General features: G+C 36.6%; 1 protein-coding gene, 1 non-coding gene and 5 pseudogenes across 7 annotated transcripts; 4 read left to right on the top strand and 3 right to left on the bottom strand.

Annotated features, from left to right (window-relative positions):
• Positions 1 to 295: 295 nt before the first annotated feature.
• C33E10.9 lies at positions 296 to 883 on the top strand (annotated as a pseudogene). The gene is given in 3 exon segments: positions 296 to 477; positions 493 to 601; positions 701 to 883. Coding segments are annotated over 3 exon segments (474 nt in total).
• Positions 884 to 2,698: 1,815 nt separating this feature from the next.
• On the top strand, positions 2,699 to 4,408 carry C33E10.8 (F-box associated domain-containing protein; the record flags this gene model as incomplete). Its single annotated transcript, NM_078404.4, has 2 exons — positions 2,699 to 3,083; positions 3,592 to 4,408. The coding sequence occupies exons 1-2, from the start codon at positions 2,989 to 2,991 to the stop codon at positions 4,406 to 4,408; spliced, it is 912 nt and encodes a 303-aa protein (NP_510805.2). The 5' UTR covers positions 2,699 to 2,988.
• A 5,554-nt stretch (positions 4,409 to 9,962) lies between these two features.
• Positions 9,963 to 11,253, top strand: C33E10.7 (annotated as a pseudogene). The gene is given in 4 exon segments: positions 9,963 to 10,049; positions 10,051 to 10,269; positions 10,403 to 10,837; positions 10,840 to 11,253. Coding segments are annotated over 4 exon segments (1,155 nt in total).
• An 824-nt stretch (positions 11,254 to 12,077) lies between these two features.
• C33E10.3 lies at positions 12,078 to 13,188 on the bottom strand (annotated as a pseudogene). Its single transcript has 3 exons — positions 13,121 to 13,188; positions 12,856 to 13,075; positions 12,078 to 12,809 (listed from the first exon to the last, which is right to left on the bottom strand). Coding segments are annotated over exons 1-3 (1,020 nt in total).
• A 764-nt stretch (positions 13,189 to 13,952) lies between these two features.
• Positions 13,953 to 16,766, bottom strand: C33E10.4 (annotated as a pseudogene). Its single transcript has one exon. A coding segment is annotated over exon 1 (2,814 nt).
• A 731-nt stretch (positions 16,767 to 17,497) lies between these two features.
• Positions 17,498 to 24,593, bottom strand: C33E10.5 (annotated as a pseudogene). The gene is made up of 14 exons: positions 24,566 to 24,593; positions 24,396 to 24,521; positions 24,162 to 24,326; positions 23,806 to 24,014; positions 23,030 to 23,078; positions 22,874 to 22,984; positions 21,000 to 21,068; positions 20,900 to 20,956; positions 20,634 to 20,750; positions 20,359 to 20,415; positions 19,896 to 19,936; positions 19,631 to 19,687; positions 18,012 to 18,146; positions 17,498 to 17,535 (listed from the first exon to the last, which is right to left on the bottom strand). Coding segments are annotated over exons 1-14 (1,259 nt in total).
• Positions 24,594 to 26,728: 2,135 nt separating this feature from the next.
• On the top strand, positions 26,729 to 26,900 carry C33E10.11. Its single transcript, NR_102259.1, has one exon. It is a non-coding gene; the product is annotated as a small nucleolar RNA C33E10.11 (small nucleolar RNA).

Genomic DNA, 26,900 nt, shown 5'->3' with positions numbered 1-26,900 from the left:
ACATAGTTTCTTGTAATTATAATTTTAATTTTGCAAATTCAACAGAATTTCTTCCACCAATTTATAGTTGTTACTTTTTCACATTTTTGAATATGTTTGGCTTCCATTGTCCATTATATTTCGATGAACACGAGGATACAGTGGTAAATTTGGGATAAAATCATTTATTAGCGCGAAATTTAACGTCACTTTCACTCATAGATTGTTTTTTTTAGATTCTTGTCTGGCGCTTCAGCGATCGCAGAGTGAAGGGATGACGATGTGGGATTTTGCGGTTAGTGAAGTTCAAGAACTGATGATTCTCTCCGACCAAAACTTTTTGCAGACCCAATTGAAAGAGCCACAAACGGTGCAACCAAAGAATCCGGAATTGACTTGCGAAATCCAAGGAAATTTGTATAAGGTGAAGCCGATTAGCAATCGCAACGGACATTTGATTGCCCAATACCGTATCCACGCAAGAAAACCGTTACAATTGTAAAAGGAGGTAAAAACGAAGATGGATGAGGACGAGATCTGCGCAATTGAGACATTCGTTTCTACGGGAAAAAGATATGATCATGATGAAATGGAGACGTCGCATTAAATGAAAAACTTTGACTCGCCGACGAGAAGGTTGTGCTCGCTTGTCGTCGTTGGATTGATCTCAAGATCTCAATTTGTGAGAGACAGTTTGAGAACTACGGTTTTATCAAATGTAAGTTTTTCTACTGTTTCTTGTTTGATGCTAATATTAACTTTATTTGCAGACCGTTCAGTCGTACGTATGGAATTATCTTGGAAGAAACATGATGGAATCACCGGATTCATTGATCGCTGAATGGCTATGGTTGCAGCTTGTATCCTACAAGGCTTTTTTCAGTTCTTTTTCTCAGTTCTGTAAAGTTGAATTATCATATTGAAAAGCAGATTTGTATTTTTTTTTTAGAAAACGTTTGTCTCGGTCCTGTAGTATACTCGTCGAAAGTATCATAGCTGTTGAAATATGAGCGGTTAGTGGAAATGACAAGTACTAGCGGTCCTCTCCGATCAGACTTTTCAGACCCATCTGGAAAGACAGCGTCGAGTTAGGAAAAACAAGTTGATCGAAACAAGATGGATTTGGAGGCGGAAATTTCGATGGACTCGTTGGAAGCGAAATTTTCAATAAATATGTTAGAAACAAAATTTAGGATGAAAGATAATTTCTTTCTTGCAGGTATAGTTTTATTGAAATTATCAAAAAAGCTATTAGAAAGCTCGCATGTAAAAAATCTCACTGTTCTCCTTCGCTAGCTCCTCCTTCATCCATCTCTTTACTTTAATTGCATCTTTCCCCTGTGTGAGTTTATAGACACGACGCACTCTATCCCTATAAAGTTTTGAATTGTAGATCTAGTGAATCTTGGTAGAAGCTTACAGTTTGTTTCTCATCATGTCCCAAAGAATAGTTGTCATGCAGTTCCTTACTACTTTTTTGCCAATCAAGGAGAATCCGGCCACAGCGAACTCTATAAATGTAGATGATTTTCACAATAACATAACCAGTGAGTCCAATCGACGTCAAAGTAAGTCCAATCGATGCAGGTACACCCAGTTTCGACATACTTCGACGTCGATCAGAATCGATTTTACCAGAGGGTTAAAGTACATTTAAAGCCCATAGATATTCAAAAGTCATCAAAATTGGTTACCTATCGGCTTTAAACGTACCTCAATCAACCCGTTAACTTTCCTTTAAGATATCGAGAAGTGCTTTTCGTTGCCTATTGTTTTCAATCTACGCTGTGCTATAGTTTTGAAGCTGCATGAAACAGTAACATTTCCATTCAGTTATTCTTTCTTCTCGACCACTCAAAGGAGTTGGTGGAGTCTGGAAATTGCAGGAACTGGTTGGTATTTATAAAAGTTTCACTACTGACTAACTACTAAGTAATTAGAAAAAACAAATCAAAACTGAGAAAAAACGAGAAAAGCATCAAACATCGCAAAAAAATTTTGAAAAACTTTTGCATTTTTTTCAGATTTCAAAGTTCCTTGAAGCTTCATAAAACAGCTGAAGCTAGTAAGCTTTTATATACTGCATACACTAGAAGCCACTCATATAAAAAATTTATTTTCCGCCGTAATAGGTTATAAAAATGTGTTAAAAAGAAACAAATTTTCTTACATGAGTTGTGTTGGAATACGACTGGGTATATTCAGCGCCTTTGGGCTCTTAATGTACTGCATATATCGTCTTACAGTCACTCATGTAGGATAGCAATTTATTGTCAACTGACAGTTCATTTCATTTTTAACAACTTTTCAGTAGAAGATAAATTTGTTTTTTTGTCGTGCCATTAAAGTTAGGAGCGTTCAAACCTTCTGTACGTTTTTATCCCCCAACTCTAGATTTGCTATGGCTTCATCGCTATGGCTTATTCTGAATTTTCACACTCGTGGAAAATATTAAACAGCTCATTTTCTACACGTTTCACATGTTTTTTGGGACCCTTTTGATTTTAAAATTATATATAATCAGTAAGTAAGATCCTTCTAAATCAAGAATTTTGTTTTTCAAAACTTTAGTGGCAGCAAAAAAGCGATAAAAAAAGAAAAACAAAACGAAAATAGCTTAAAACTTTGTTTTGATCAACACTTAAAAGGAGGGAATATCAACCAAGAAACCTGTTCACATTGCGAGCGTTTTTAATATGACCTTGGTGCTTGCCACTCTGACGCCAATTTTCACAAACACGAGAAATGTCTGCGTCGAAGCGTTTTTGCTTTCATTGCAAATCAACTGTGACTGCCGAGCCGGTAATACCGACAGAGCTATTTCCTCCGTTTGATGTAAAGATGTGATAATGAAAAATATCGATTCTAGCTATTGGTCACTCTACGCCGTCACTGTCATCTACACACTAATGTAGTCGGGTGTTCTATCGGCTCTTGTCTATTGAGACGGCTCATTCTCATCATTATAGCCTGTATCATTCCTCGTACATTCATTACCTTGTTATTCAAATGTCTGTGACCACCCCTCTGATTCCTCTGAAACTACTTGAACTACCCCCTCGTGCTATTAATAAAGTTCTAAATATTATATCGTTCTTCCAGCTGTAAGTTTTGACATTTGATTTTTTTTTGTAAAAAAACTTTTCACGTGTAGTCAGCTTTTGCTTTTGCTTTTGTGTCTAAACAGGGCCCCACTAGGCTTTTTTTTTCATTTTTGACGTAAATTTTTTTCAGTTTTTTTCTAACTTTTATTAAAGAGAAGGCCATCAATGTTCAATACTATTTTTTGTATTTCAAAATAATGAGAAATCGGCAAAGTTTAGAAACAAAAGCGCGGTAATTGGAATGAGTATATTAGCAAGAGATGGCAAACCGCCAGAATCATCGGACTGTTTACAAACTTAATGCATTTTGCCGTTTTTTATCGTGGTAGCTTGCCATTTGGAATCATTCTGAGCACTTTGAAATGAAACTCCCATTGACTGGACACTACCTTTAAATGTATCTTGAAACTTATTGTAGAGCGAATTTCAAAAGCACAGTGTTGAGAAACAATGCTAAGAAGCATGAAAATATTTAATGAATACTGCAAAAAATAAACTCAATTTTCAGGCTTGTTCTTGTCATTATCGGAAAATTCGATTTGAATTCAGTCTCACATCCGATAGCAGAAGAATTGTATATCGGACTGCATTTTTACGGACTTTTTGTAAATTTAATGTTCAAATACGGCCCAAATGTGAAGATTTGGATGCATCCGAAGCGATCAGTGAAGATTTCTATGGACAACCATGAGGTAGTCTTCGACAAAAGACTTACCGCTGATCAGTTGTTCAAGAAACTGGCTCCGTTTTTAAGAAAACTTCCAAAAAGCATCACTATCACCGAGTCAAGCGATGATTGCTTTTATTTTTTCCGAGAATTGATTGGAGTCAGGTTCCATAGAATCACACTTCAGACGTCCAACCTCAACTTCAGGAGAATCGGAAAATGGCTTATTTTAATGATCAACAACTGCAACGAGCTGGTGCTCACGGTCGATAATTTGCCAACCTCGTTTCGAAACCAAGTTTTTTGCAGAAACTTGGAGTTTCTATTAATTGGCCCAAGTTTCTCAATCAAATACAATGATTTTCTTCTGTTCAACACTTCTAGAATCGAGATGAACAATGAAATGATGCCGGAAACAGTGAAGTTATACGTGACTTTGTGGATCAAGGGTGCTAATGGACAACTTAGCTCGCTCCGTGTGAAGCTATACAATCGGCTGTACAGGAACACTGACCAGTTTTTTTTTGTTTTGCTAGTTGATTACATGTTTGCTGGTTTTGAAAAAGAAGGACGACAAGATTACAGTGTTCAAAACATTGCCGGAAAGACTGCTCTTGGATCGCTCGAAGATTACAATTTCTATTTTGATGTGCTTTGATCAATCCGATATGTCATTAATTAAATAATTAAATTTGAAAAAATTAATTAAAAAAAAAAAAAATAAAATAAAAAATAAAAAATAAAAAATAAAAAATATATAAAAATAAAAATAAAAAATAAAAAATAAGTAATTAAATCAGACATGTTGTTTTTTATGTTTTGAGAAGTTTATCAATATTCCACCGCCATGCTCTATCATTCTCCGAATTAATCACATGTTTTACCCCTTTCCTCCATCTAATCAATACAATACTACTCTATCTCTAATAACGTTAAGCCTATTTCACTTTTATGTTAATATTCACCGTTCCCTGAAATTTTTGTGTCCTCTCTTATTCACTCTTTTCCCCCCGCCCCCCGTTGACCCATTCCTTACAAAATGGAAAGTTTTGTTTCAATTTATTCGTGTCTTTTGGAATTTGAAATAAATGTTAACGGGAAATCTTCAAGTTTAATCAAACGTTTGCAAAATGCTTTCAGTTGCTGCAGACATCTGACAGTTTCTCGTCCACCTAGACCTTCGGTTATCTTACCTGCAAATGAAAACGTTTGAAACAAACCGGTTTGTCTCAATACGGCACTGAACAATTCCCTCAAACAGTCTGTACCGATTTTTCACGTTGTTCGTCGGCCAAATCCAAACTCATCTTAAGAATACACCATATTCTCTATTAGTGCTGCATCTCCAGTAGTACTGCAGTCTCTATTAGTGCTCACTCAATAGATTCGACATTTTGTGGTGTTTTCTTTTTAATTTTTTGATCATTGTCTTGTTAGTTTACAAACATAATTGAATTATTTAGTCATTTTTGTTACAAAAGTTCACAATTTCAATTAATTTCTGCTTAAAGATAAGCTTTTGTTACTAATAACTAGTTATCTCCAATTGAAAATGCCCGTTGAAAAATGAGTGCTGGAGTCTCCAGTAGTACTGCAGTCTCTAATAGTGCTGCGTTCCGAAAAAAACTGGAAATCAGTTCCGCATCCAGCACTAATAGAGAATATACGGAAATTTAAATTCTGCGGAATACAATCGAAAAAGTCATGCAAAAGAGTAACACTAAGATTCGAAAAATTAAATGGAGTCTGGTTCAGATCAGGGTCGTGCGGCATCTGGATTTTTCAATGATTTTAAGAGACGTGGAGAGCCAGCGAGAGGGGTATGGTGAGAATTAAGTTAAATTAAGGTGTCGATGAAATGATCGAATTTGGCCAAAGTGTCAGGAAAAGGTCTGAGTTTTATGCCCCAGTCCAAGTGGGCTAAGTCAGAATTTAATGATTTAAAACTGCATTTTTTATAGTTAAGACGAATAGCGGTAGTTTCAGGAGTGGAAGAGGAAGGACTAAAGATGAGATGTAAACTGAAGATGACACTGAGATGGTCAGATGAAGCAAGAGATGGACAGGCTTTGATGTTACTGACTCCGAGATTGGCAGAGGGATAACAAGGTCGAGAATATTGGACGAGGTTTTGTGTATTCGGGTGGGGAAAGAAACATGCTGCGAGAGATCATGACTGATCAAAAAGTAAGAAAATTGATGTGAGGAGTTTTCAACAGAATCCCATCTAATAATGGCAAGTTGAAATCCGCTATTAAGAGGCTAGAGTCCTCAGGGATATAAGCGTCAAGATGTGAGATCAACTTGGAAGTTTCAGGAACAGTGAGATCAAGAGGATGTAGCGTCACTAAAAAGCTATGCATAGAGCTTTAATTGCAGATTTGTCATCAGGGCATATAAACTTTTTCAATTCGCCAAAAAAAAAAAATCGAAAATTTTTTTTTCGCCATCACAGTTCTGAGATATAATATATCTGGAAGTAGTCTGATATAGCTCACCACCAGGCAGTGTACCTGAATCCCAGATCCGCAGTGCATAGCACTTGAAGAACGGATCGTCCTTTAATCCTTTAATCCTTTAATAATACAGTGTGGGAAAATTCCATAGGACTCCCCTCATTTTTGACGTTTCACATATACTGAAAAACAATTTTTGAAAAATTTTACCGTAGATTGATTCAAAATGTCAAAATATGTGGACACAAAAATTTTCAGACTTGTACCTCTAAAACTGGCTGCGCACGGAAAAATGTTGGAAAATCAGGTGTGAAACTTCTATAGGACCCCCTCATATTTTTGACGATTTCACAGGAACAAAAGAGTTTTTGAAGTGAATATAACGTAAATGATCATGAAAATGAGAATAAACACAGTTTCAAGCAATTTCCCATTGGCATTTAAAGGTTTAGCCGCAACTGTCCTGTAACAGTCCTGTAACAGAAGTTTCCACGTGATATTTACCCTATCACAATCAGACATTACAAAGTGATACATGACACTATTCTAACAACATTCGTACGTTTTTAGAAAAATGCGATAAGTTTGAGCCCCGCTGCACCGCTGAAACCGTACATAGACATCATGCTTCAGGCCATTTCTCCGTTTCAGTGTCTATTATTCGGGCAACTATAGCAACAGAGTTATTGCTCCTATAAGAAAAAAATTGAAAAATTTGATAATTTAATTGGATAAAATCCAATTGAAAACCGAAAAAAAAATTTCTATGGAACATAGTTCAAATGTTTTTATTTTGGAAATATTATAGAAATAAAACAAGGTTTCTCCGATGTGTAACTTTTAAACGGTGAAAGATACCAACAAGTTGTCAACATATAATTTGTTCATTTTAAAATGCTCAACATATTTGAAGTTGTTCATAAATAGAAATCTGTCACACAGTACCACTCTGAAGAGAAAATAGTAACTTTTGCTACTAATGTTTGGTACTTTTTCAACTTTTAAGATGTCAAGAAGAGCTTTTCGTTGCCTAATATTTTTATTCTGCGTTATAAAAAAGTTTTCCAACTGCATGAAACACTAGCATTTCCATTCAAACCTAAAACCAAAAAAATCGAAAAAATTATTTTTTCTTCTCGGCCACTCGAAGGCAGATGATGCAGCCTTGAAGTTGCCGGAACTGGTTTGTATTTATAAATTTTTCATTACTTATTGACTACTATGTAATCACAAAAAATATTTGAGAAAAAATCAAAATTGAGAAAAAACGGAAAAACTTATCGAACACCCTAATATTTTGACATTTTGAATCAATCTATGGTAAAATTTTTCAAAAAAATTGTTTTTTCAGTATATGTGAAACGTCAAAAATGAGGGGGTCCTATAGAACTTTCCCACACTGTAGTGAGAAAAAATAAAAATTGAGAAAAAACGATAAAACTTATTGACTGACCTAATAGAACTTTCCAGCTTTTTCTAGACAATTCTAGAAATTTCCTGATTTTTCTAGAAAGTTCTAGAATATTTTTTCTCAGAAAAATCCTACCGTACTCCTACAGTACCTCTACTGTAGTTTAGGAAAAGTTGACTTTTCGTCTCCTGAAGGGATATTGCTTCGGGATTAGTGGAGGCATATCATCGGGGTACTATAGTAGTACGCTAGAGGTACTGTAGGAGTACTGTAGGATTACTGTCATTTAGAAAAAAAATGACTTTTCGTCTTTTGAAAGGATATTGCTTTGGGATTAGTGGAGAGATATCATCCGGGTACTGTAGTAGTACGGTAGGAGTACTGTAGGAGTACTGTAGAAAAATTAGTTATTGTCTTTTGAAATTGATAAAATTCAGAAGGGAATTCAAAGATTCTGAGAAAAAATCTTCTAGGACTTTCTAGAAAAATCAGGAAACTTCTAGAATTGTCTAGAAAAAGCTGGAAAGTTCTATTAGGCCAGTCAATAAGTTTTGTCGTTTTTTCTCAATTTTGATTTCTTCTTAAATATTTTTTTGGTTATAGAAGACTGTTAGAAATGAAACTGTAGTAGTACTGTAGAGGTACTGTAGGAGTACTGTAGGATTACTGTAGTTTAGGAAAAGTTGGCTTTTCGTCTTTTGAAGGGATATTGGCTTTAGGTTAGTGGTGGGATATTGACAGGATACTGTAGTAGTACTGTAGAGGTGCTGTAGGGTCAGTGTAGGATTACTGCAGTTTGGGAAAAATTGACTTTTCGTCTTTTGAAGGGATATTGGCTTTAGGTAAGTGGTGGCATTGTGCCAGGGTACTGTAGTAGTACTGTAGAGGTACTGTAGGAGTGCTGTAGTTGAGAAAAATTGACTTTTCTTCTTTTGAAGTGATATTGGTTTAAGGTTAATGGTGGGATTGTGCCAGGGTACTCGAGTAGTACTATACAGGTACTGTAGGGTTACTGTTGGATTACTGTAGTTCGGGAAAAGTTGACTTTTCGTCTTTTGAATGGATATTGGTTTTAGGTTAGTGGCGGGATATTTTCAGGGTACTGTGGTAGTACTGTAGAGGTACTGTAGGGTTACTACAGTACTGTAGTACTGTAGGATTACTGTAGTCTTTTGAAGGGAAACTTGTCTTTTGTCGAGAAATGTTCTAGAACCTTCTGGAAAATTCGAGAAATTTCTGGAATGTTCCAGAATCTTTTGAAAGACTCGAGAAAATTCTGGAATGTTCTAGAACCTTCTGGAAAATTCGAGAAAATTCTGGAATGTTCCAGAACCTTCTGGAAGATTCGAGAAATTTCTGGAATGTTCTAGAACCTTCTGGAAAATTCGAGAAAATTTTGAAATGTTCGTGTCGAGACCCATCGTGGTGAGACCCATCGTGATGAGACACGTCGTTTAAAAAAATTGGCGGGAAGTTTAAATTTTCTGAGAAAAGGCATTTTAGCGGGATTTTCAACTTTTCTAAAAAAGACTTTTGACGGGAACTTCAAATTTTTAGAGAAACTTTATTTGTTTCAGTACCTTTCAGAAGTTTCAAGAAAATTCTAGAATATTCTAGAACCTTCCGGAAAATTCGAGAAAATTCTGGAATAATCGAAAACCAACTGGAAAAATTGGGAAAACTCTGGAATGTTCTAGAAACATTTGAAAAGTTCGGGAAAACGCCGGAAAGAACCTTCTGGAAAAATCAGGAAAGTTCTTGAATGTTCCAGACGTTTCATGAAATTTCTGGAAAATTCTAGACTGTTCCAGAACCTTCTGGAAAATTCGAGAAAATTCAAATTTCTGAAATGTTCGTGGCGAGAGCCATCGTAAAACGTTGACCGGGAAATTCAAAATTAATGAGAAAAAGTTTTGGAGAGAAATTAAAATTTTCTGATAAAAAATTTTTGGCGGGAAATTTTATCAAAACAATTTTTGGCGAGAATTTCAAATTTTCTGAGAATAATTTTTGGCGGGAAATTCAAATTTTGTGATAAAAAATTTTGGCTGGAAATTCAAATTTTCTTATAGAAACTTTTTGGCTGGAAAATCCAATTTTCTCCTTTATAGAAAAATCTGGAAAAAACTTCTAGAATTTCCAAAAGCAATCTGGAGACTACTAGAAGAATCTGGAAAGTTCAATTTAAATCTGAACACTTATAGAATTTTCATGAAAATCCGTCCAAATTTATGAAGAGATTTGTTCAAAGACTTTAATTTGGAGCCAGTCGGAGCACGAGCTTTGCGCGTGCGAACGGCTGGTTAGACATATAGTTAAATACAAATCTGCAATTAGGTAGCCCTATGCATAGCTTTTTAGTGGCGCTACATCCTCCTGATCTCACTGTTCCTGAAACTTCCAAGTTGATATCACATCTTGACGCTTATGTATATCCCTCAGAACTCTTACCTCTTAATAGGGGATTTCAACTTGCCATCTATTAGATGAGATTCTTTTGAAAACTCCTCACATCAATCTTCTTACTTTTTTATCAGTCGTGATCTCTCGCAGCATGTTTCTTTCCTCACTCAAATACACAAAACATCATCCAATATTCTCGACCTTGTTATCCCCTCTGCCAATCTCGGAGTTATCGTCTCGTCTCCGGAGCAAATCTTCTCTACCCACCATCGTTCATCAAAGCATCTACCTCAATTTGGACAAGGATAAAGCCGCTGCCTTTGCTTCTATTTTTCTGGAAATTTTCAGTACTTCCAGTGCTATTGTCCATTCATCCTGCAGCTCCTCCCTTCCTCCAACTACTCATCCTGCCCATAATAGTTCCAATGCCCTCGATCTATTTCCTCCATGGATTATCGAATCTGTTCTGCTGAAACTGCCCTCCAAATGTGGATATTTCAGTCATCACGCAAACTATTATAGCATGAAAAATTATGCCACAACTTTGGCCTATCCCTTGTCTCTAATATTTGAGCATTCTCTCCAGACTTCTTCTGTTCCCAACGCACGGAGCCATGCCTTCGTCGTCCCGGTCCCAAAGAAAGGAAATCTCGCCGAACCATCCAACTACCGCCCCATTTCTATCACAGATCATTTTTGTAGAGTATTCGAACGAATATTTTGCACTCGCATAAAAATTGATTTTGCCCACCTTTTCAGTAAATTTCAACACGGGCTTTTAACGCGTCGTTCCTGCACCAACTCTATCGTATTTTCATGATCTTTATCAATGATCTTCTACTCAGCCTACCCACCAAACTTTGTTTTGGTGCTTTTGCAGACGACATTAAGCTGTACTCTAATGATCACATTCTTTTGCAAAAAGGCATTGGCACTGTTGTTAAATGGTCTATCTTTAACTCCCTTCCTCTTGCTCACGCCAAAACAGCTCTTCTAAGGCTGGGATCAAAAACCCCAGTTAATCCCTACTTAATTCAAAATAAGCTTACACGTGAAACTTCTACCGTTCGTGACCTTTCTTTCATTACTGACTCCTCTCTAAACTTCACAGCCCATATCAATAGAACTGTAGCTCTTGCTCTTCTGAGATCCAAACAACTACTCAAAAGCTTTAAATCAAGTTCCCCCACATTCCGTGATTATTTTCATTCCGTGATTATTTTCATTCCGTGATTATTTTCCTTCCGTGATTATTTTCACTCGGGAATCGCTCTGCCACTATGGGGGAGTCTACGCAAGGACAACGCAAGGACAAGGACAGCATTCTAATGGAATGGAAACGATTGCCCGTCTGCACCAACTCTAGTTCAAGCGAACAATGATAACTATTGTAATCTGTATTCCTTCACGTCTCCCAGCGAGCGTAATAAATTATTATTATTATTATTCTACGCTTGTTTGTTTAATTCTTATGTACTCCCTATAATCGAATATTGCTCAGTCGTCTACTCTCCCTCTCCAAACTCTAAACCCTCTGTTCATCTTGAAAAACCTCTTACCGTATTTCCTCTATTAGTGAGGCGCCTTCATTAGTTTTGCACCTCTATTAGTTTTGCATCTAAAATCACTCATTGAAAATTAGTTTTGCATCCTCTATTAGTTCAGGCCACGCCGGCAGCTATGAACCCCCAGGTCACGCTTGAAAATCACGCATGTGTCGTCAGCAAACCACCCAGGCAACACGCAAAAACCACATAGGGGCAGGCAGGCTCCTGCGTGGTTCGTAGTCGTTTTGTGCGTGGTTCAGTTTATCTGAGAGCATGGTAAGTCTATATGCTTTATGTTAAAATCGATATGGTCGATCTTAATTTAACAGTTTTAGAACTTTTTTCGGAAGTCCTGCTTTAAAAATTAAACCATTCGTGTGTAATGGAGCAAACGAACAATTCAAATCCGTTAATGGTCTATGACAAACGCCAAAAAGTGAATTTTTAGCGGGTAGGGGTGTTAAATTCAATAATGCAATATTTTATTAAATAAAACGGAGAAATCATATTTCATGTATCATTATCATCTTTAAATATAAACATTTGAATTTTAAGAAATCTCTGAACAATGCAACATTTCAAAGTTGCTATTGATCCATTCGCTCTTTTGATATCCACTCCACCTTTTATCATTCTGTTCTTAAACCTTGTGATGAACTGGTCATATCCTTGTACAGATAGTGGAAACTCTCTTACAAGACTATCTGGTTGTTTATGATAGTACACCTTGTCCAAGATTACCGAAAGATCATCCTCTACGCTCATTCTGCTCGGGACATTAATTTCAAAGTACTCGAGCCTTGGATTGGATCCGTTGATTCAATGTCTGACAAACAAGTTGAACTGATTTATGCCAATAACAACTTGCCCAAAAACTACAATGCTGTTTGTGGAGAGAATATCATTAAGATTGTACTCATAAAAATACATCACTCGTAAGACATCGAAGTTTTGAACCAAGAACTCTTGAGTTGTGTGAGTTTTGGATTCAAATACTGGAGTACTGAGATCAATCCTGTCGCTTTTACTTGCAATCTGTCTCATAATCTTCTGATGAAACAACGAGTCTGACATTTTTCCGGGATTCATAAAGCAACAAATGTCGAGATCCTTGAACTCGTCGCAAATCGATTGAGTGCAATAGTTGTCTCTGGTTATAGTGAATTCGTCGAGTTTTGCCCGATTTAAAACATCCAGTAGGTGATCAACATACTTTCGTATTCCCATGCTCGGAATGCTCATCGATTGTCAAATGTTCTGAATTTTCAAATATTTTTTCAAGAGTCACTCCACTATTGAAAAGTTGAATCTCAAAAAACATGGGATCTTCGACGGGAAGACTCCGATGCATGTTAGAGAAAAATGTGAATTTGAGTTGACCATGGCGTTGGGTGAGTTTAATTTTAATTTCCACAAAATCATCAATGTCCACTATAACCAAAAAGACAAATCGATGCAAAGACTTTGCAAGATTTTTCGTCTTTTTTGAGACAAACGAGAAATTCAATCTAAAATTGTTCAAGTTAAATGATGAAAAATGTTTAAAAACTTACATGTCCAGAAGCTGGCAGTGTTGAAGTGTACACCGGAGAGCTTTTGCAGGTAGTTGTAGAATATTCATTGCAGCAGGATGAGCAGTACAGACCAAATGACAGGGAAGGTTGGTTAAGGCAATTGTGGAGTGGACAAGTGAGGGCGAATGGGAGACAGAAAAAAAAGAGCAACTGACGTAATATTATCGGCTACTATGAAGAGGACTCTGACGCACAAAGGAGAATGGACTATTCTGAATCGATAATAGGCAGCTGACCTGTGCAGCGTTAGCACATATTTGATGTTGCACAGCGACCTAGGGCAAGAATTTGTAGCCAATAAAACTCAAAAGTGTGCGCTGGGGCGCGCTTGCATTTTTTAATTAAGATTTGAGTTTTGAAGACAATTATGTCGGTTTTTCAGTGTCTTTTCAGAGAGAATGAAATGATTTTTGACGCAAAAAATTATTTAAGTGGAGTTTTTCATTATAAAATAAAAGTTTCCAGTTCGGAATATATAGATAACGCTTTTTTCGTCCATTTTCCAGACATTGAACGAATTACTGAAGTTGAGCTTATGAAGTCTAACGTTAGAGTATGTTTCTGAATAAAATCGAAAATCATACAATTCATAATCTTTAAAACCAGGATTTAAAATCATAACCTGTTAAAAGTGAACGTTTATTAAATTAATACTGCGTGTTTCTTTCATTTCAATGCACATCCGATGCCATTTCGTTCAAAATAATTCCGTATTCTAATTTTTAATGATCTCTCATGTTTTAAAATTAAAAACTTAGTTTTTACAATGTGGAGAACGTTACTTACTTAGGATACTTAGACGATCCGTTCTTCAGGAATTCGTGGTATTCCTGCGGATCACAGCAAGCCATTCTTTTCGGTCCTTGGCTATAGCGGACCAGGGGGTGATGACTTCTCCGTCTGCGTCACGAGTGGTAATCTCCTTTCGCAGCGAATCAGTCCATCGCATCGGCGGCCTTCCAACAGGCCTTTTCCATCCATATGGGCGCCATTCTGTCATCAACGTGGTCCATCTTCCGTCTTTCCTTCTCGCAACGTGTCCAGCCCATCCTAGCTTCCTCTTTTTCACAAAATTGAGCGGATCCCTGACTAGAGACATCGTACGAATGTTTTCTCGATGGAGATCTCGCTCTCGTTGTTGGGTGAGTGTTATCCCAACAAGCCGTCTTTCTAGGGAGGCATGTGTGATTCTTACTCGTTCGGATAGAGCTTTGGTGAATGTCCAGGCTTCTGAACCGTAGGTGAGCGCTGGAAGGACAATTGAGTCGAACAGATTCGCACGAATCTTCTTGTCGGTGATGGAGACGGTGGTGTTCTTGATTCCATTGAATGCAGCCCAGGCTGCTCGACGTCTTCGGTGGATTTCCGGCATCAAGTTGTTGTGAGCGTTGATTTGACGGCCGAGGTAGATGTACTCGTCGACGTCGTCGAGCTGGGTGGTGGGGGAAGGGCTACCGAAGTAGACTTTACTGGGGTCAGCGAATCGGTTTCGCAAGACTTTCGTCTTCCCAGTATTGATCTCGAGACCAACTTCAGAGCATTTTTGTACGAGTTCTTGGAGCATTTTGCTGGCAGTATTCGGATGATTGGCGATGAGCACAATATCGTCAGCAAATCTAAGGTTCGTTAGATTTCTGCCATTCACTCTCATTCCAGGTATCGTATCGTAATCCTCAGCTTCTCCTTTCAATTCAATCCAGGAAAGCTTTCAGAAAACGTGTTCGAGGCAAGCGGAGAAGAGATTCAGAGAGATGGGATCTCCTTGTCGAACTCCTTTAGTCACTGGTACTGTGACTGGCCTGTGGAATGGGGTAAAATTTGTGGTACAATTTTTATAACACTCTTTCAGTAGATCAATATAGGCTCCATCTGCACCTTGCTCGTCGAGACTCTTCCAGATTGCCTGGTGTTCAACACTGTCAAATGCCTTCTTGAAATCTATGAAGACAAGTGTCAGTGGGATCTGGTATTCCCTGCCGACTTCAAGAAGTCTTTGGAGCGAGTGGATGTGATCGATCGTAGAGAACGATCGTCGGAATCCGGCCTGCTCGACAGGTTGAGCCTCATCAAGGGGTCTTCGCATTCTATTCAGCAGACACTTAGTGAATACTTTGTAGAGTACGGGTAGTAGGCAGATGGGCCTATAGTTTTCCAAATTCTCACGGTCACCTTTCTTGAAGATGAGAGTGGTTTTGGAGGTTTTCCAGGGTTTTGGTACATTTCTGCTGTGGAGGTACCTGTTGAATCGATCCGTTATCAGGTCAATGACGTTATCGTGGCAAGATTTCAAGAAATCTGCACTGATTTTGTCTTGGCCTGCAGCTTTACCATTCGGGAAGGAACGGAGAACATGACGAATTTCTTCCGGGAGAAACGGCGGTGGAGTTGCCATGGCGGGTATTGAAGATGTTTGAGAGTTGCTCACAGCGCTTTTGAAGAGCTCCGTGTAGAACTTCTCAATCTCCTGCTCCATTTTCACCCTGGAAGTGATTCTTTCACCAGTAGAGGTTGATTTGAGGCATGGGATAACTGACTTATATTCGTTGATGTCCCTAGCAACTCTTTTCAAACTCTTTTTCTGGTTCGCAGCAGATAGAAGGCGAGTACTGGCAAAAGCTTCATGGTCTTTCTGGACTGCTTCACGACATTTGTCTGAAATAGATTTGAATTGAGGATCATTTCTATCCATAAAACGTCTTTTGTTCAGCAGTTTTCGGGTTTCCTCCGAAAGTCTGTTGGATGAGTGTTTGGCCGGTCGAACGATAGCTTGGTCTTGGAGTTCTTTTAGTGACTGAATCAGATTATCATAGTCGATATCTAAATCAGGATCACTCTGAACCGTGACTGTCGCTGAGATTGCATAAGCAATCGCCGGGTCCAACACTCTTTTCGGAGGTTTTCTCCGTCTGACCTGCTCCAACTTTGCTAGGCAATTGTTGAAGTGGAGGTTACAGCGGAGTAACCTATGGTCGCTACCATTTGTGAAAGAGGGGAGTACAGTGGTATCTGTGACAAACTTTCCATTGGCCAGAATGTGGTCAATTTCGTGTCTGTGATTCCCGTCGGGACTGACGAAAGTCCACCGTTTGTGCATAGGCTTTTTGAACATAGAGTTCGTGTGCCACAGACGGTTGGTTTCACAAAATGTTGCGAGAAGCTCTCCAGTATCATTTCTTGGTTCCATGGCATGGGGGCCAATGTACCTTTCGTTGTTTTGTCTGCATCACATTCGAGCGTTGAAGTCGCCGATAACAAGTTTATACTTGCTTCGGCACTCTTTGAAGACGTCTTCAACACTGTCGTAGAAGTCGCAGATTTCCTCAAGGTCTGAGTCCGCAGTTGGAGCATAGACTTGAATCACCGTGCAGTTGAATTTTCGGCTCACTTTGAAGGTGAGTAAGCCGATGCGGTGACTGAGAAATCGTACTTCTACGATTTTGGGAAGGAGGGTGCTTCGAACTATGAAGCCGACCCCTCCGGATACAGAACTTTCATTCTGTTTGCCTAAGAAGACACCGGTACCGTCCTGATGTATCAAGTGTGCTTCGGCTGCTCGTTTGGTTTCACACAATCCGATGACGTCGAATTGGATTCGCCTCGTCTCTTCTAGCAGCTCAGCAAGTCGATCATTCGAAGACAAGGACCTGCAGTTGAAGGTGCACACGCGATAGTCAGTTCTTCTTGTTTTGTCCCGCGGCTTCTTAATTTCCAAGTCCGATTGACAGATGGTTTGGACTCCGAGATTAGATCGCCTCTTCTGACGTGCTCCAGGAACTGTCTTTCCCTTTGCAGAGGCCGGATGCGGAGGACTGAGGCAGGATGGGTTGCTGTTTAGAGCAAAAGTTGTGTCTCTAGATACTCTATAATGACCTGCTAAGCCAATCTAGAGCCGCCCGGACAGAGAGTATTCGACACTACCTCTGGCCTGCGTGAGACGGTGTACTTCTTGGCCAGATAATTTGCACTTGGTTCCAAACCAAGCCACTCTCGATGTGACGAAATCATCGAGTTTGTTGAAGTGGTTATCTGTTGATCCCTTTCGCCACGAAGAGGCTTAGTACAGAAAGAGTCACGAAGAGGTACAGAAAGAGTCACAAACAATAAGGATGATATACGCGAAAATTTAAATAAACAGTTTTCAGAAAAAGTTAAATATAATTTAAAATAAGAAACTGAACAAGGCTATTCCCGCGAGCGATTTGATTTTTTGAGAGTCTTATATTTTCTCTTGCTGACAATCTGGCAGTCGGAGTCGGAGCCAGAGGAATGGTTGTCGCTTGGAACATATTCGTCGTCCTCGTCCTCCTCAGATTCCTCAGATGTATCAGAAAAAACCTCCACTTTAATTTACTTGGGTGCACGTGATGAGGATCTCAGTGATCTTCTGATCCACCCTGAAATAAATTTAAAAAATTGCAAAAAAATTCATTTCGAGTTATTTGTCTTTGGTATTTACTGTTTTCTTCCAAATAATCATATAGTTTTTTTTTCATTTAATATTTTGTTTCGCAAAGTTTAAGAGTAAATTTGAAAAAAAAACATTTTCAAATGCTAGGAAATACCCTCACAATATCAGATGCTAGTCTGCCTTGATATCAAAACTATTTAGAAAAATCGAAATATAAAAAAATCAGTACGGAATTTTAATTTTTGTAATCGAAAATTTGTTGTTGAATTCTAGTTGTCTATTTTTTTTTCTTCACAACTGCAGGGTTCACCTTGGAATTTAAAAACTCAATAACCTATTCTTTACTTATTATAATTAATTTATTATAACATTATTATAACAATTTTTATTTATTATAACTTTATTATAATTATAATTTATTATAAAAATTAAAGTCATAATTTATTTATAAAATATTCTTACGATCATCATTTCTGGAATCGGCACAGTTGGTTGATGGAGATGTTAACTCCCTCTTGATCGCTCCTTTCTCAACATTTTTATGGCTGGTGAAGACTTGCTCTTGGGCATCGTCTTGCTGACTGGTTGATGCAAAATCTGAAAATTATATATATATATATATATGCATATATATATAGTTTTTCATTGTATTTTCATAGTTTCATACATGATTTTTTAAAGGAAATAATGGTACTGATGGGTTTTGTTCCCCTCAAAATGGAGGAGATGTAATGCCATCTTCTGCCTGCAAGTAGCATTGGCAATGTGCCAAGTGCATAGCAGCATAGTTGGTACGTCTACAATTTAGCCATCATCTCCAATCTTTATGACGTTTTGGTCGGAAGGCACTTGGATGTGAATTTAAGTAGCGGTATTTGATTGGGAGCTGAATGGGCATTGTCGCGGGTGTAAACGTCACACTAAATTAAACACATTAAATGCTCAACCTATTCCAAAAAATAATCTTAAACATTTTGAAATTTTGAAGAAATTTTGTAGCCTCCGGAATTTTGTTTGAAAACTTAATAATGTATTCTGAACTATGTTTTAGCTACAATTTCTTGGTAAGAATTTAATTTGAAAGGTGGAAAATGAAATTGTAGAAAATTACAACATTTTGGGGGATCGAAACCCATAAGTACCGATATAATAATAAAATGCTTTCAGGTGCTGCTTTTTAACAAGTATAAAGATTGAGATTGATTATGTGGCTGAACATTCAAAACTGAGTTTGTGTTCTTTATTCAATTTTTGACGATTTTTTTTTCTCACCATTCTCATAATCGAACATCTCGTTGTTCCTGGACGGAGAGATAATCTCTCTTTTGATTGTTCTGCTGCTCCAATTTGTTCGATTAACGGACACAGAGGCGAGATTTAAAACAATTTTATTCTAAACTGTTTTTTGGAAAAATGGTATCCAACAGAGGCACGCGGTAATTGCTATCCGGCGAACAATTACCGAAATTGCCGATTGCGAAAAATTGCCGAAATCTCGTTAAAATTGTCAAAATCTCGTTAAAATTGTCAAAATCTCGTTAAAATTGCCAAAGCTCGTTTAAAAACTTTTTAAGCGCCAGTAAAGAAACATTTTAAACCACTGCGATAGTGCCAAAATAACCGAATTTCTTAGTAAACATTTTTTTTATTCGATTTGGAATTTTTTTTGTTTCAGAATGTAGCAATTACTGAGTTTTTGTCAGTTTTTGAGAAAACTATATCACTCTCGCATATTCGAACTTTTACATTGTTTGAATATTAATATTTGAAAGATAAGTAGATCATAAAAATCGAATTAAATTTTCTTTGATCGACGACTTCCAAAAAATTGGCAAGAATTGAGATTTTTTCAGCTTTCAAAAAATCATGTAAAAAAATTTAAAAAATTGTTCGTTTTTCAATAAATATAATTTTGGTCGTTGTGGGCATCTTTTGAAACAATTTCCCTACTTCAATATGAAATATTAAAAATATCAAAATGTATGGATTTTTACTACGTTGTTTGAAATTTCGAATTGAATATATTTTATTCTCAGTCAGTCACACTTCAAATTTTGAATAATTCTGACAGTAATTCTTACCTTCATCATTTCCGAAAATGGCAGGTTCTTGGCTTCTTTGACTTGGTGGCACGACATCTGAAAATATTTTATTGATTTAATCGATTTTTTATTTTATAGGAATGAGATAAATTTTCACTAACGCTGCTTTATAATGGAAAACACTCAAAGCATATTGTATTTAGATTTTGGTTTTGTGGTTAAAATTTCAGTATTGATTTTTGTTTCTTTTTCATTATTTCTATTCATACTTTGAATTTTAAAAGTTTGAATCAACTTTACTTACCTTCATAATTTCCGTTCCGGGCTGGAGAAATCAGCTCTCCCCTGAAAAGAAAATAACATTTATCGGTTTTTATTACAATTTTCAAGAAAAAACGTTTCTTCACCGACACTAGTCTCTAATAAAAATTGATCGAAATATTACAAATATATGTAAGACCAATATGGGTTGATGGTTAAAAATTCAATATTAATTTTCAGCTTTCTACTTCTTTGCACAAATTGTGGACATGATAATACTGTTTTCCTATTTTCTGCCATTTCCGAACGTTTCCAATTTGGATTGCTGTGGCATTTACTGTGGCTACATCGGAAAATAATTTTTCATTTTTTTTTCATTTTTCAGAGAACTGTTATAAATAGCAGGTTTTGATTCAGTGGTTGAAATTCCAATTTTAAATTTTTGTTTTTTTATAGTACTCTGATCACACTTTTAATTTTGAAGTTTTTTATTCAACTTTTATTACCTTCCACATTTTCGGAAATATCCAGTTGTTGGCTTCCATTACTTGATGGCACGACATCTGAAAATATGTTATGTATTTAATAGATTTTTATTTCAATTTAAAATAATAAGCGAAATTTTCTCTGACGCTGCTTTATAATGGAAAACACTCGAAACATATGTACTCTGTTTTGGGTTTGGTTTTGTGGCTGAAAACCCAGTATAGATTTTTTGCTTCTTTTTGTGATTTCTTTTAATAAAATTGATTTTTGAAAAATTTGAATCAACTTTTTTTACCTTTATAGTTTCCGTTCCTTTCCGGAGAAATCAGCTCTCCCTTGATAACACTGATCTCAATTTTTGTTCGGTTTGCGGAGGCCTGCTGACTGGTTTTCTGATTGATGGAGGCGTGATCTGAAATAAACTTTCATCGGTTTGTATTTTAATTCTCAAAAAAAAAAGAGATTTCGATTCGGAGTTTGATATTTCAGGTTTATGTTTGTTTCTTTTTCATGCCATCTGGTCCCACTTTGAACAGAAATTATTTATTCAACTTTTCTTACCTTTCTCGTTTCCGGGAGTCTCCAGTTGTTCTGTTCCTGTACTTGATGACGCGACATCTGAAAAAAAAACTTTGCTTCCTTTAATTATTTGTTTTCTTACCATCATCATCGTTGGAATCGTGGATGCTTGTTGAAGGTTCAGTTGGCAAGCGAGGCAGTGGTGAGATATCTAAAAATAATTTTTACAGCATTTCATTTTTATTATCAAAAACACTATTAATTCTACTCCTGTTTGAGTAGTATTTATTCTATGAAAAGCAAACTTGATTTCCGAATATTATCGCGACGATACTACCTGGGAAATTGTTTTAACATTTGCATTTGTATGGCAACACGATGCACAAATATGTATCCTAATTAAAAACTGCAAAAAAATTCTACATTTCATATGATTTTTCGATAATTGGAAATATTTCAATTTTTGTTACTTTTCTGGAAGTGGTCGGTCTAAACAAATATTGCTCTCCGAATTTTATGATTTTCTTATGTTTCAAAGATAAATGTTTAAACACTGTAAGTGTTGGGTATCAACGTGTATTGACCCACGACGTGGCTAAGAAGATCGTACAACGTGAACTCTATGAACTAACATTCATTCCTTAGTTATGTAATAATAAACTACTCGTCTTCGCCTCCTTGTTCGGCCTCGAATACATAACATTGGCGATCAGGATGATCATTGAGAGCTCACTGCATCCCACCGTACTTTATGGATAAGTCGGTTCAGAGAAGGGGAGAGGCACATGGTGTGCGCTCGGCAGATGGAGTCAAGGTGGACAGGAGCGACTTCTGGGAAGTCGAGAAAAAGAAGAAGGAATCGGAATCCTCAATTCTCGGAAGAGGGAAGCCGCCTACGTGTTCCGGAATTGGACGCGTTGCACCTGTGTGGAGAAGGTTGGAGGAACATCAAGTGTGAACAACTGAGGTACCGTATAGATGAACTGGCAAGATCCGGATGGATAAACGGTCGCACTCGTGTGGTCCGTAGGAAGCCTCAAAGATGCAAGCCACTGACATGAAATATGAGGATCGCCCCCTTGTACCAGACTTTGTTAAATTCTTCTGGAAGAAGTCATTCGTGGAAGATTTGTCATCAAAGAGGGGAGATGTTGGGTATCAACGTGTATTGACCCACGACGTGGCTAAGAAGATCGTACAACGTGAACTCTATGAACTAACTTATTCATTCCTTAGTTATGTAATAATAAACTACTCGTCTTCGCCTCCTTGTTCGGCCTCGAATACATAACAGTAAGATCTCAAACATGCGAAAACGATATAGTTTTTTTTTTCAAAATGCCACAAAATCTCAAATATTTCAAGTTTTCACCCAATTCTCACCTCTCTCAGAAGATGACGGTCCTGAGGATGAAACGGGAAACAGCATTGCTGGTTCAATTCGAGGAATCACGTTTGGAACACAAGGAGTCTCCCACCACAACGAGAACATTGCCTCCATTCTGCAAACGTTGAGCAATGCTCCTTCTCTTGCTTGCTCCGTATTGGCTCGAACTGCTTCGGCGAGACGAAGATATTCTTCCGCCAACAACTTTTTTCTTTCAACAATGTCCATTGGGCCTTGTTGAACAAATTTGTTGAAACAGATTGTTCCAACGGCATTCAACTCGCCCAACGTCATCATAACAAAATTAGTTATGATGCGAGCAGTCACCACAGTGGCATTCGGGAAATTCGACGGCGATCTCACTGAAGATTAAAAGAGGTTATGGTTAAGAATTCAGATTGGATTTGTTCTGTAATTCCATATCATTAAAATTTAAATTTCAAATCAAAGCTTTAGAATAATTTCTAAATATCCAGTCTTTGAAAAATTAAATCCCTAAACCAAGAAAAGATATTCATGGTACTTTTCACAAAATTTAAAATTTAAATAAACATTGCGTTTTTCTAAAAAAATTGGGGGCCAATATGTACTGAGTTTATCCCAATATCGAAAACAAGACTATAATTTACATTTCTCGTTTCTTGCGTTTTGAACAACGCGGAGCGTATATATGAGCTGGTCGTTGGTGAAAGAACTGCATTCCACAAGTTTGACCAGCAGCTCTGGTGTAGTGGCATACACTGAAAACATGCTGATTTTGATGTTTCAGTTTATTAACAACTCACAGAGCGACTCGAAACTTCGCCAAGGCATTTCGTGGCTCGTTGTTGGTTGCTGAAATGTCAAAAAAAAAACTGATCATTTTTTTGAAAAGAAATAGGAGCTTGCAGTACGTTCGCAAATAGACTCAAAAAATACAAAACAATTTCAGAACTACAGATCCTCAAAAACTCTTATTCAGCTTGTAAAGTTTTTTCTAATTCTCTTCTAAAGGTGGAGTACCGAAATGTGATACTTTGCATTTTTAGACCCAAAACTACCATTCGTAATCAAACGTTCAGAATATTTTTCAAAAAAATGTACTGACGGTTCAAAGTTTTGAAAAATGGTACGAATTCAGCAAAAAATCTCCACTTTTTCCAATACATATTTTGGTAATTTTGCTTTGCTTAAAAATTGTAAACCGTCATATGTATATTTTTTTAAAATAATTTTTGAGACCGTTTCATTACGATATTTGCTTGTTATTGGGTCAAAAACATAGTCTCAGTTTTTGGGCTTCCACCTTTTGGTAAGAATTAGAAAAAAAAAATTACAATCAGAATAATACATTTTCGAGAGGTCTTAACAAATGAAAAATGAATTTATATTAAAAAGATTTCTAATAAATAAACCAGACTCAACTAATATACTAATTATAAAAAACCTATAATTTCTTTTCATTTTTCAAAAGTTAAATTGTAATCTTATGAGGTTCGGGGACTTATGCCCGATTGGTTTGTTGGACTGCATGAAAAAATTAGGGGAATACGGTATGTTCAAAAAAATTGACTGTTCTTACCTCGTTGGGGGTCGTGCCCGCCAAATTGTCCCTTTCACACTCTTTCTCCGTAAAATCCGTGTGATCGGCTTCTCTTTCGATTTCTTCTAATACATCCATCTCCTCTTTTGTGAGGGGTTCCAGAGTGCAGTCTTCTGTGGGAGTGCGAGCAATTTCTTCAACTTGGGCAGCCGCTGGAGGCAGGACAGCTTCAGTTGGAAAGGGAATGCCTGAAATATTTGGAACGTCAAATATATCGTGAGAGTTGTATTAATTTTTCAAGTACCGCGTTTCACAATTTTTCGTTTCAATTTTCCAGATCAATTTCAAAATGTTCATTTCAACAATTTAGAGCTTGCTATCACAATAAAGCTCACCTCCATACTCTGGTGGAATAAAGTGTTCTTGTTTCCATCGTCTTACAACATCGTAAGCCAAGTTATGATGACATTCGAGCAGAATGTTCCCGAGCTCCATTTCGGTCATTCCCGCCAATTTAATGATAATGTTGCTAAGAGAGCAACGAACGGTAGTGGATTGACCTAAAAAATTTAGATATAAATACTTTTGTTTCATGTATTTTCTATTGGAAACAGTCAAATTAACCCTACCTTGGTTTTTTCGTTGTTCCTTCGCGTCTTCGACAAACTTTATCAATTGACGAAGTTGATCGTCGAGCAGGGTGTTGGTTCGCACAAGCGCGATCACCAGGGCATATGTTGTGCAAGAAACCTCAACTAAACAGAAAAATCAATTAAATGCATTAAAAAAATTAGCTCACCCAAATTGAGGAAAATTTTATTTTCCATTCTGAAGGCAATATACTTTTTTGACGAATTACTGAAAATACAATAGTTATTTTGGGCCAGAAAAATGATAAGTCATCGTAGTCCAAAAATGATATTAACAGTTGAGTGGTTTTTGGGTGATGATTTTAAAACATTTGATGGTAATTTATCTACATCTGTTTTATTATATTAATAAATTAAAAATATCACAAATGGCTTACTATGCCACGTTTCGTTTATCAATTGCTAATGACTAAGTGTTAATTACTTTAAAACTACTTGAGGGTGCAAAATTAAAGGAGGAATATTGACTTGTATAAACTTAGAATGGGCTCATACAAACAAATTTCAAAACTAATCTTCTCAAAATCTTCTCAAAATTTTTTTAGCTGTTCAAAATATTTGAAATAATGTTGTCCACTTTTCCGTGTCGCGGATGTTGGAAGTTGATTTGTATTTAAATTTATTGAAAATTGTGGTAGTTTTATTAAAAATTGTGGTAGTTTTATTAAAAATTGTGGTAGTTTATCCCACGTTTTATCGTTGATTACGGTACACTTAAAGCCAATAACGCTCAAAAATTCCCAATACCGTTAGTCATCCTTTAACATATGTTTTAACTACGTGCCAATTAATAAATATGAGTGCAACATTGACAGATATGAGTGATTATATGTAGAAGGATTTCCAAATCTTAAAAAGTGGATTTTAGAAACTCGAATTAGTGATTCAACATTTTTGTCAGCGATTCCAATGGTAGTTTTTGAATTTCAACAAAAAAAAACTTTTATCAATTTTTTTAATAGAGCAAGACAGTGAACTATTTACGAATGTATAAAAAAATGTTAAAAATCTATATATTTTAATACTACTTCTCAAAAGGACAAATTATCAATCTGTCGCATGGATGCAAGACTATTAGAGGGCTATACGATATATATGTAAAAAATCTCTATCAAAAGAAGAAAAAAAGGAGTATTGTGATTTCAAAAAAAATTAGTGGTTGACATAAGCCAATGAACATAAATAAATGCCATCCAGTGATAATAAAAGATAGAGAAAACGAAAAAGTGCCAAACAGTGCGAATGGGGCGTGCATAAGCGTCTCGCAGATGATGACTGCAATTTATGAGTCACTGTATACAGTGTGTGATTAAGAGAGACGCAGGATGGTTGGCGCGGAGGAAACGGTGGGTCCTCGAGTAAATCTATGTTATTTTATGGCAGATGTTGCGAGATTGAAAAAAGTTGGCACGGTTGAGGAAGAGTGAGGGGTTGTGCTTTTGTGAATGTTCGAGTTTACGAAAAATTTGTTTCGGCGAAAATTGGCCAAGTATGTAATGCTTTGGAAATACAGTTCTAGTCTTAAAAATACGCACAAATTATTTTAGGTGTCATTGAAATGATTTTAGGTGTCAACTATAACTTGAAAATCTTAACAAAAAAGCTTGATAATTAAACTATTTTGAAGGCTGTGCTTGATTGCCGTATTGTCATCGTAACATGGAAATCGTCATTTGCCTCCAAAACGATGAGCCTGTAAGTTCGAAAGGAAGGGGAAGAAATAATAAAGATTAAATATTCACACTTTTATTGATAATTGAATGTGTAATGCGGGGATCGTGAAAATGATTATGCAAAAACGAATTGATAAATCAAACGGTCCAAATGGTACAAGTCTTTCAACTCCACATTTCTCCAGATCTAATTTTTTTCTTTATACTTTCAACATCACAACAATTTTTTTTAATTGAGAACAAGATTTGCAGTTAATCGGGTACTGATATAGACGTCTTCAATCATTCCAGTATAATCCCAAATTTTCAAATTTTCAAAGTTTACCCCGTGTTCACCAGTATGTATTTAGTCCTTGTTAGTAGTATAAGACTGGTGAACCTGGTGCAGCCCAGCAGCCCTCCTTTGCCCTACTTTTTTCAAAATTTTAAAAACATCATTTTTAAAAGAAAAAGAAAACTTTAACTAGATTTTACTCATTTTTCAAAATCTCAAAAAGTAACCATTTTTACCTATATCAACTTTTTCAAAATTCTAAAACATAAAAATACCTCCCCTACTTTTCACCACCCCAAAAAATTATTTTATCATATACAAGCCAACTGATAAGACTCTTAACCAAGCCCAAGAAGTTCTTTTCAGTTTCAATCATAGTCAAGTGGTAGTGTGACTGTCTTGAAAACGAAACATAAAAGTTCGACTCCATACAAAAGCAGCTAAGAGATCTCATTACCTCTTAAAAATATGCAAAAAATTTAGATGGAAAAAATCTGTATGATGATAGTACAAAATAACACATCATTTTCATTTCAA

Source organism: Caenorhabditis elegans, chromosome X (assembly GCF_000002985.6).
Source record: "Caenorhabditis elegans chromosome X".
NCBI classification, from domain to species: domain Eukaryota; kingdom Metazoa; phylum Nematoda; class Chromadorea; order Rhabditida; family Rhabditidae; genus Caenorhabditis; species Caenorhabditis elegans.
The sequence above is the reverse complement of the archived record's forward strand: the minus strand, read 5'-3'. Positions and strand labels throughout refer to the sequence as shown.